The 11232-nt window shown below is 44.8% G+C and overlaps 1 protein-coding gene across 1 annotated transcript in view; it reads right to left on the bottom strand.

Moving 5' to 3' along the window:
• The window catches only part of ABCA9 (ATP binding cassette subfamily A member 9), a 58086-nt gene continuing 46854 nt past the window's right edge, over positions 1 to 11232 (bottom strand). Inside the window, 9 exon segments of the mRNA XM_032456996.1 lie at positions 1 to 1271; positions 1405 to 1460; positions 4856 to 4935; positions 5744 to 5884; positions 6071 to 6190; positions 7201 to 7295; positions 7366 to 7441; positions 8713 to 8873; positions 10900 to 10978. Of these exon segments, the coding sequence (XP_032312887.1) occupies positions 1176 to 1271; positions 1405 to 1460; positions 4856 to 4935; positions 5744 to 5884; positions 6071 to 6190; positions 7201 to 7295; positions 7366 to 7441; positions 8713 to 8873; positions 10900 to 10978 (904 nt within the window). The 3' untranslated portion in view covers positions 1 to 1175.

Genomic DNA, 11232 nt, shown 5'->3' with positions numbered 1-11232 from the left:
TTGAGAATGAGAAGGCTGAAACTACAGAAATTTATTTTCTCACAGTTCTGGAGGCTAACAGTCCATGATCGTGGTGCCAGGAAATTTAGCTGCTGGTGAGGTCTCTCTTCCTGGCTTTCAGACAGCCACCTTCTCGATGTGCTCTCAACATGACCTTTTCCCTGTGAGTGTGCAGAGAGATGAGGTGTCTCTTCCTCTTCTTGTAAAGACACAAGTGCTATCAGATTAAGCCCCATCTTATGACCCCATTCAAACTTATTACCTCCTTAAAGGCCCTACCTCCAAATACAGCCACGCTGGAGATGAGGGTTTCAGTGCATGAATTTGTGGGGAACACAATTCAGTGCGTGACAGCTAGCAACAATAACAGTAGCAACGACAACATTAAAAGCTCACCTAAATAAGAATGTACAAGAATAGTGCACTGACTTTAAAGTGTTTATAAGATCACTGGTTGGGTAGGTCATAACATATACAGATACAGGAAAGTAACATCTATGAAGTTTTAGTGCTTTGTATAAGGGTAGACCTTTGCATTATAAGAAAACATAAAATAAATTTTGAAATTGTATGTACTATACGTAGTTTAAAACTTGTACCAGCTTGATCATTCAAATCTTACTACAATGACTTTAACAGGTTTCAAACCTCCTGCATCGTCACAACAGACAGAACATGGACTCTACAACCCAAAATTTGAAAAGTGACAGAAAAGGAAAAAAATCAGTAAATTAAGATCAGGTGATAAAGAAGTGAATCACGAAAAGCAACACCGCGCTGCTATAATTAATCATTTGACTCCCCTTCCCCTACAACCATCGGCATTGTCTCACTGCGTACGTACCTGCTCAGAAAGACGAGAAAATAGTTAATATTTTGAAGTTCAGAGAAAGAAAATGAAACAATCTCTGTATCATCCTCAGAAGCATAAACAGTTCCATAATCAATGCGTTTTAAAATTTGCTGCCGTGTGAAACACGGGGTTCGGCAGCTGCTGGGGGGCTGCACGGCCGGCTGAGCGTCACCGCCCTCACGGGCCTTGTTCTTTAGTCCCACTATATGGAGTATTATTGAGAAGAACGATGGCATGAGTTTCTAAAGCATTTTGAAGCCACATCTGAGATAAGATATATTAATGCCATAAAATACTATCTTAAAGATCGAGTATTTGGGCTTTAGGGCTCTCCCTGCAGGAGCTTCCACTCTATTGAGAGATCAACTTCCTCATCAAAACCGTCCAGCTCCTGCTCCTTGGAGAGCTCCAGAAACACCTGCAATGGAGGGAAAAAATAAAGAGAAGGGCGTCACACTGCCCCCGGTGGCTCCAAGGGAGTGCAGAGTGAGCGTACGCACATAATACGCACACATTCCACGGAGGCCGTAAAATCCCTAAAGCGGACGCACCTGCTCCAGGGTGGACTGCGAGAGGCTGTACTCCTCCAGGTCGAAGCTCCGCTTCACTGCAGAAGGATGGCCGTGCATTAGGAGCGCATATAGTTTTCATTCACAGAGTTTTACCAAGTCATGGACGAGAAAGTCCGTACAAACAGATTTTAAATGTAAAAGGCAAGGTAACAAATATTCCTGGATTGAACATGGGAAAGCAAATTCACCACACGGTCCTGCAACAGGATGGAAACACTCTCCCACTGTCTGGGAGTTTGGGCAGAGGCTCCACGAGCCTGGAAGACAACACGGAAGGTTCCAGACCAGCTGTGCAGGACAAGCCAAAGGACAGGTCCCTGCGGCCTGAGCACCTACCACGTGCCCCTGCTGCCTCCGCCTTCCCTCTGCCCCACCCTGCCCTCTGCGCCAGAGGCTGACTTAAGAGGCTCCTGCTGGGGGGCTCTGCCAGTGGAAAGCCCAGGAGGAGGGACAGAGGAGAGAGGAGATGAAGGCCTTTATTCCTTCTCTTCCTCCCTGACACCAGGTGTGTCCCTTGATTCAAGGTCACTGCTTCCCTCAAGGTGGCAAATTCTACATGACTCTGCTCCCAAGTTTCAGTCCTTGTTTTCTCTCTCGGTCCCTTCGGACCTGAGAATGGAAACACTTCTGCCATTTCCAGCCTCGGATAATTGCACTGTTGCTTGCACCTTGCCAAAGGGTCCCTTTATCAACAATACTGCATGGGATTATCCTGGTTTTGAGTTTACAGTCTGCTACCAGTGTGGACTGTGACCGAGCCTCCAACTGTGCAAACACGTAAGAGAATAATGAACGGGAAGACGGGGCTGGAAAGCAAGGCTTCTTTGGACATCTGTGCATGGCTGTGGTATTTCCGCCCTCCTCTCCACGGACAGAGGGTGTGGTGGGACTGGCCTGCAGTCTGGGGGCATGGGGGTTTGTCCTTGACTCACTTCTGCGAACATGTGAAGAAGAAATACTGCGGGTGGCTGACGACCCTGTACTTTCAGAATTTGGAGAAGCAAAGACGCTGCAAATTTCTGATGGACTTTGAAGGGAGGCACCCCAAGAGTAACTCCTGGAAGGACCAAGGGGTTCTGAGCAGGAGCCCAACGTCCGCAAGGTGGTAAAGGAGGCATCACCTCCCCTTCCCAGGAGGCTGCAGTCAGAGATTACAGATGGGAGGGAGAGGAGCCTTCAAGGAACCCACAAAAGCACTCCACAAAGGAGAGAACTGCTCATCTCCACACAGGAGGCCCTGCTGCCGTATTCCGGCTCTAATGACCAGATCAAGCTTTGCTGCCGTATAATCTCCTCCACTCTCCTTAAACTCCACCCCAGGGAGGCCCAGAACATCAGCTTATGGGCAGAGGAGGGAATAGGGTGAGACGAGAGAGAAAGCTGAACATCCCGCCTTCCCAGTTTCAGGTCTTCAAATCTGAGGCAAGTCTGACCTGCAGCGTGAGGCTCATGTTTTGCTGGAGTCTGCATTACCCGAAAGTGATCTGATGGCCTGGAAGAATGGGTCTAGGTATCAAGGCAAGGAAATTGTCACCGGGCAGGCATTTTGCTTGCCTGATGCTGGGCCGAGCTCATTCAGTAAATGTGTTGCAGCTGAGAATGTAACTGTGTCTAAATTAACATTTGGAGGGAAAAAATGCTAGCCTAGATCCCCTATTTTGTACTTTGTGTACTCTTCACACAATGGAGCAGGAAACTGTCACAAAAAGTTGTTTTTTTCCCCCCAAAATGAGAATTTCAGTTTTAGCACGTTAAGCACAGCAGAAGGAATCTGAGGTGGGAGGAACAGTTTTGAAAGCAGAAATGTGAGAAGGCTCTTAAGAAAAGGCTCCAATGTATTCCGGGGAGGGAACCATCCTGGAACATCTCCCTCCCTGATCTTAACTAGTTATAAAACCCTTCCTGTTGCCCGGAGCCAGCCAGTTGTGGGAATCCTTCCCACTGAATGATGCAAAACTGGTCACTCGGTCAAAATGGTCAGTGTGGAGAATGACCACAAGAGCCATAGAACGAAGGTGACCAAAGTGAAAAGAAAACCTGCCTGGGACGATCGGAGCCTTGTCTCAAGGAGAAGACTCTCTTTAAGAACTAGCATAGAACGCTGATGGGGGTGGGGGAGCGGGGTGGCAGACAGCTCGGCGGTAGAGCACCTGCCTGCACGTAGGAGGTCCTGGGTTCAATCCCCAGTACTCCCATTTAAAAAATAAATATACAACCAAAAACTTGTTTCTTTAAAAAAAAAAAACAAAACAGAAAAACTAGAATGCTGGGGCCTGTAAAGGCAGGTCACTTGCAAGAAAGGCAAGATCAAGAAGAGCGGGGCGGTGTTCAGCTTTTTATCAGAGTTCATACATTGGTGTGTCAGGCAAACACTGAGCCCATGACAGACCCACGCAGGAAGCAAAGATCAAACTCCGCGAGCCTAGAGAAGAGGCCTGGCCTGGCCCAGCTCCACAGAGGGGGCCCTCCTTATCAGCATCTGAAAGGCGATGGAAGCATTAAAGAGACAAAAAGCATGTGTATGTCTGTCTGTCTGAGCTGCGGACGCTGTGGCCCCAGATGCCAGTGTCTCGTCCTCCCTTCTAGTCTCCTTCAGTTAGGCTGGGGTTTCTCAGTCTTGGCGCCCGGTCCTTGCTTTGCTGTGGGAGGGGCTGACTTGTGCGCTGCAGGATCTTCAGCCCCTTCCCTGGCCTCGAGAAGACCTCCCAGACACCAGCTGTACCCCGAGTCGTGAGAGCCAGAAGTACAGGCCGACGTCATTTTACTGCGTTTCATTATTGCGCTTCCCAGATACATTTTTTTATCTTGTCTTGTCTTTTTTTTTTTTTAAACAAATTGAAGTTTGGTGGCAGCCTTGCATCGAGCAAATCTATCGGTGCTATTTTTCCAACAGCATTTGCTCCCTTCGTGTCTCTGTGTCACATTTTGGTAATTCACAAAATATTTCAAATTTTTCATTATTATTATATTTATGTCATGGTGATCTGTGATCAGTGATCTTTGATGTTACTACTGCAAAAACATGATGACTCACTGACAGCTCAGACGATGGCTGGCATTTTTTTAGAGAGAAAATATTTTAAATTATGGTATGTACGTTGTTTTTTTAGACATAATGCTATTGCACACTTAATAGCCTCCAGTATGGTGTAAACACCACTTTTATATGCCCTGGGGAACCCCAAGATGAGTGCAACCCACTTTATTGGGATGTCCACTGTACTGTGTTGATCTGGAACCAAACCTGTAATATCTCCAAGGTCTTCCTGAATCCCCAGAAACTGCCAACTGAGAACAACTGGGTTAAAAGTCTTGATATTTATTTAGGTATAATATCACAATTTTATCTTCATGTGTTTATTATACTGTTTTATGCAAGATTTGCATACATCTGTTTACTAGAGTCTCACCTCTCAATGGTTACTCTTACCTGCTTCTAATTTGAAGAAAGCCTGCGATAAAGGTCGCACATCCTCGACAGGCAGCCTGTAGACCATGAGGGAGGAGAACCTGCGAGGAAAAGAGAGCGAGGCTGAACTCCAGATTCCAAAAGCACAGTCACTAACGGATGCAGGTCTGAAGGGGAGTGGACCTCGTCCACAATGCGTGCAGGCGTACGCATCTCGACAGCGCTGGGGGCAGCCGTAGTGTGAATGGTCTGTGATCAGCAGGAAGTAAACTTACTCAAGCGGAACCATTAGAAGTTTTACTGTCGGGAGGCACGGGGGACGATGGGGAGGAAGCTGACAGCACCGACGCCCCGAGAAGGGGAGAAGCAGGGTTGTGTATCACCCTCTTCTCTCAATGAGAAGAGGGGAGCATTCAAGCGAGGAGAGTCAGGTTCACCTTCTGGCTCCCCCACTAGTTCCTTGGCAACATCTAACCCACCTGGGCTTCAAGGGCCACTGCAGATCATAATTAAAATGCTCAGAGATGCCATTCCCTGCGCTTTGACTGACGCCTGCTACTGGGCACAGGCTTCACACAGATGATCTTGTTTAATGGGAGTAGTTTTATCCTTTAGGAAGAAAACCACTGAGATGACCTAGGTACCTGTACATGTTAGTACCTGGCACGTTATAGAGCTGCCAGAAATGCTAATTTTCTTACAAGGATCAGCTTTCAAATCAGTACTTGGTTTTCTTAGTTCCCCTCTGTACTATCCCTTGGAACTGGGCCTTTCTCCAGTCATTAAAGTATTCATAATCACCATAGAGGTGGAAAAAAAAAAATGAGCCAATGAAGCTTTTATCTCTCACGGCCATCAGAGAAAAACAAAACAGAGACCAAGCTGAAACAGAACAAGTCCTGTGTTCACCTCTCCTGCCGAGCAGCGTGGAGGAAAACCCTCAGAATTTCGCCGTGCAGAGACTCCACCCGGGCCAGGGTCTTCACCTTCATCTCTAGCAGATAATCTTTGCCAAATTTGCTCTTCAGATGTTGGATGGAGCCGACACATCTGGAGGTAAGAGGAGGAGGAAACCCAGGAAGAAAATGGAGAAAGAACCCTGTTGTAGGTGACCTGGGGCCGGGAGCCAGGGGCAGCCAAGCCCTGCGGCCTCTCACAGACATAACTGTGTGCAGGGAGAGGCCGCTTGTGCAGAGCACACCTGGGGGCCAAGCGTGGGCTGGGACGGGCACCCACCTCAGCCTTCCGGACACCATGATGGCCACGCGGTCACACACGGCCTCGGCCTCTGCCATGTAATGGGTGGTCAGGAGGGCGCCCCTCTCTGTGTTCCTAATGGTGGCCTGGGTCGCCTGCCTAACATGAGGTCAAGGGAAATGTTAGCTAGTGGAAATGCTCCGGGCAACATGAAAACACATTTTAAAGGAGCTTCCATTGGCTCATATAAAACAGTGAATTCAGATCAGACAAAGAAAGGATCTTTGAAGGGCCAACATGCATGGAAACAACCAAGCTAACAGGGTACCTAATTCAGAGCATGGCCTGAGCTGAAGGTAGAGAATGACTGCGTACAAGGTCGTTTAGAAAAATGCTGAATTTCAAGAATATTTATGAAAGGCAGTGGGAAGACAGAAAATGAGGAGAGCTTATTTAAAAGCATGAGAGTAATGACATATTCCCTAAAGTACAAAGTGACAGATTTCAGGATATTCCTAAAGTCATTAAAAGAACACATTGAGTATAATCTAAAAAACTTCTGAATCACAGACGTTGTATGTCTGAAACTAATATAATATTGTAAATCAACTATACTTTGATTAAAAATGTTTCAAAAATAAAATTAAATGGACATTTTGCATGGCAAAAATAAGAATATATTGGAATTTATTTTCCCTCCATAAGAATTGTGTATCTGGTGGTGCTGCCAAAATTTAAAATTTAATAATAGATTAAGTTGATTGAATATAAAAACAGGCCTTGCACACTTGGAAATTCTTAGAGTGAGTACTGAGTTGTTAAGAATTATCTTTTTCTTCTTAAAAAAATTGTCTATGACATGACGTTAGATTTTTTTTCTCTTAATAATTGCTTTTTCTGATAATGTGGATGTTTTCACATTATAAACAATTTAAAAAAGAATTTTATTGCATCAAGGATTTTTTTAGTGTAAAATTTCAGACTTTCAAATGATGACTGCACAATCGTTGCCTAGGTGTATTTATAAACTGTGAGTCAAAGAGGAAAAAACCTCCTTCGGCACAAAAAAATTCACTGACTCTCACTATTGGATCGGTTATAAACGATTTTGAAGTTCAGTTCTTACAGGGCTATACATTCACTTGGGGGTGCTCCTCATATACCCTCACCACATCCGCAGCTGCCCCTCGGGGTCCATCCCCGTGGACGGCTCGTCCAGAAGCACCACCGACGGGTTTCCCAGGAGGCTCAGCGCGAAGCACAGCTGGAACGAGAGGAACCGCGTCTGGCACCGACCTGGGGGTGCGCAGAGGAGCACCCAGCCCCGCCCCTACCTTTCGCTTTACTCCCTCGGATAAAGCCTTCACGGGGAGCTTCAGCTGCTCCTGCAGCTTGAGCGCATCCACCAACCTGAAGGAGACAGAGTGAGTCACTCTCTCCACACTGCCTCCGCACAGCGGGGAGTGCGTGGGAGAAAGGGCAAATCAGAGCCAACACTCCAGTAGAGACATTTTTAAAAGAGTTTTCGGAGTGATCGTAAAATTGGAAGTATCTAGGATACTTCGTGAACTTTGTATGGCAGCCAAATTCATATTTTCAGTGGCTTCTTTCTGCATTAAGGAGAATCCATAACCAAACATTATGAGGGTTCCTTAAAAAGCTAAAAATAGACCTACCACAAGATCCAGCAGTCATATTCCTGGGCACATACCCAGAAAAGACAAAAACTCTAATTCAAAAAGATATAAGCACCCCAGTGTTCATAGCAGCACTATTTATAACAGCTAAGACATGGAAACAACCAAAGTGCCAATCAAAAGATGACTCGCTTCAAAATGTAGAATAGATAAACAAGATTGCACTGTATAGCACAGGGAAATATATGCAAGATCTTATGGTAGCTCACAGAGAAAAAAAATGTGACAATGAATATATGTATGTTCACATATAACTAAAAAGTTGTGCTCTACACTGGAATTTGACACAACATTGTAAAATGATTATAAATCAATAAAAAATGTTTAAAATAATAATAAATAAATAAATAAGAAGATGTGATATAGATATAGTGGAATACTACTCGGCCATAAAAAAGAGAAAAATATTGCCATTTGCAGCAACATGGATGGACCTAGAGAATGTTATGCTTAGTAAGTCAAAGAAAGACAAATATTATGTCACTTATATGCAGAATCTAAAAAATAATACAAATGAATCTATATACAAAACAAACAGACTCACAGACATAGAAAACAAATTTACGGTTTTCAAAGGGGAAGGAGAGGGGAGGGATAAATTAGGAGTATGGGATTAACAGATGCAGACCTCTATACATGAAATAGATAAGCAACAAGGATTTACTGTATAGCACAGGGAACTATATTCAATATCTTGTAATAACCTATCATGGAAAAGAGTCTGAAAAAAATATATACACATAACTGAATCACTTTGCTGTACACCTGAAATTAACACAATAATGTAAGTCAACTATACAGCAATCAAAAAAAAAAGAATAATCCATAACCCTTTTCTCTCCAGGTTTAAGGTGAGAGAAGACACTGAATTGGGCTCTTGATGATCAAATCGTCTCCCATGAACATCACTTAGAATCTCCGTCCCTTATTTTGTGTTAAGGCATCATCCCCCTGGTGGAGAACAGGTATGTCTCCCCCGTGTACCGTGTGATGGCAGCCGCGGCGTCTGCCTTCCTCAGCCCTTTCACGGCGGCAAACACCTCCAGGTGCTCCTGCACCGTCAGGCTGGGCCACCGCGCGTTCTCCTGAGGACAGTAGCCCAGGAACCCCAGGGCGTCCCCTCCGCCGCACCCTTTCAGTAGCATCTGCGGAGGAAAGTCCCCTCTCACATTCTCTCCAAGCCTGCGTGTGTGTGTGCACTGTGTGCGTTTCAGTGATGCCCCCTGACGCACATGGGCTGCCAAGAGTGCAAAAGTACATACGTAATCACTTCACTCTGGGGAAAAGATGATGAAAAACTCAAATGGCAGATAATCCACACTGCTGTACCCCTCCATTAAAGTTTAGATTTTATCACCAAGTCCATCACCATGACTGAATTCAGGGTTGCTTATTCAGTTGCCCAGTGCTTGACTTCATTTACTGATCTAAACATGCAGAGGAACAGGTATTTGCTGAAGATTCTGTTTTTCCAGTGTTAAAACAGTTATAACATCTGTTTTACACGTTTGTTATGAGGATTACATAAGGCAGTTTTTCTCAGTTGGGGCAATCCCAGGGGATATTTGGCCATGTCTGGAGACATTCCTGATTGTCACGACTAGGGTGCTGCTGGGATCCAGTGGGTCAAGGACAGGGGAGCTGCTAAATATCCTGCAATGACCAGGACAGTTCTTCACAGTAAAGTCATCTGGTCCAAAATGACCCGAGTGCCAAGCGTGAGAAATCCTGCACTAAGGTAATAAATTAAAAGCTCTGAGCACTAGCCTGGCACACAGGAACCAATAAACACACGATAGCATTTCTTATTTTTATGAGCCAGATACCATGCTGTATATTAATAATGACAGGTAATGTGTACCAGGGCTTAACATTTTATGTTTTGAATTACTTTAACTTTAGAAAAACCCTCTATGACTGAAGTATTGGTTTGATCACCCCTGTTTCACATGAGAAAACAAACACATGCACAGATTTAGAAATTTGCAGAAGGTCACACAAGGCAAACCCTAGAGTTGAAACTGGGATCCACCTTCAGAATCCAAGCCCTTGACCTCGATGCTATAGTGTCTCTCCCCAGTACAAAGGAGGAGAGACCTAGCTCACCTGGCCACACAGAGCCTTCAATCTAGACAGAGAAATGGAAAATAAACAAGTAAACACATATGTGAATGAGTTACAGCCCCTGCTGAATGCTTTCGAGGAAAGAAATGTGCTAAAAGGGAGGGTCCAATTTAGCTCCCAGTGTAATCAGGGAAAGGGCTTCTGGGGAGGTGAGTTTTAAGGTGATGAGAAGGAGATAACCAAACTCATGATGCACCGAAAGAAGAGCACTCCACCCACCAGAAAAGCAAACCTAAAGGTGCTACGCTGGGAAGACGAGCAAAGGCCAGCGTGAGCAGTCGGCATTGGGGGAAGGGTGCTCAACAGAGCCCAGATCTTACAGGTAAAGGTTTGGGATCAATTCTAACGGAAGGGTTATAAGCAGGACAGTGACACGACCTCATGTGCATTTCTTAGAGACGGCTCTGGCTGCGGTGTGAGGCGAGAGTGGAAATGGAAGAATGGTAACTTGGGGACCTCCGCAGTGACCGGCACCCCTGCGCAAGCTCTCTTTGTGAGCGCTCCCTCTGGCCTTAACCCTCCATCAGGTGTCAGGGGCGTCTCCCCTTCAAAGGTTTTGAACTTCGGTCCACTGTCCATCGTTTCACACAATTTGGCACGTGGTGTGTTCATAGGCTATTCTCATTTTTGCTTTGGAATTTAGACAGTTTCCTCTAAACTATGATCTCTATTTTCTGAATAAATCCTGGATCTTGGCAATTCAATTCAACAAGTTCTCGGGATACGTAAGTCAAAAAAAATAAAATCCCAAACATCTTGGACTGAAAATAAAACTAATATTTAGCTTTACTTACCAAAATATTTCCCGTTAATGTCTCTATTTATCATTCTTTAAAAGGCACAGTATAGATAACACGTAACCCTTTTTAGCACCTAACTATTTTTGGACTCAAGGAGAGAAATTTTTAATTAATCCTCTTCATTCAATGCATAAATCACATTGGTTAATAAAAAAGGATCATCTGTGTATTAAGACTGTCATCAGTATTCATTGTAAAATGTTTGCTCTAGGCAGCATTAGTGACCACGTTTCTGTGTTTTACTGACCTGCCCTGCGGTTGGTTTTGTGTCTCCGGTTATCATCTTGATAGTTGTACTTTTACCTGCTCCATTGTGTCCTAAGAGCCTATAACTTCACCTGAAAGAAACAGGTGTCCTCAGAATTACAACTGCAAATAATTACAATAAAACAAAACAAATGGTATCTGAAGGCTCCCCACGTGTCAAGATTGTTGTCAAATGCACTATGTACATCATTTCACTTATTCTTCACACACACACACACACACACACACACCCCTAGCTTCATTTTGCAGGCAAGGAAACTGAGGCATAAAAGACGATAAATGACTTGCCCAAGGTCATGCAGCCCATAAGAGG

This window comes from Camelus ferus, chromosome 16 (assembly GCF_009834535.1).
Source record: "Camelus ferus isolate YT-003-E chromosome 16, BCGSAC_Cfer_1.0, whole genome shotgun sequence".
NCBI lineage: Eukaryota > Metazoa > Chordata > Mammalia > Artiodactyla > Camelidae > Camelus > Camelus ferus.
The sequence above is the reverse complement of the archived record's forward strand: the minus strand, read 5'-3'. Positions and strand labels throughout refer to the sequence as shown.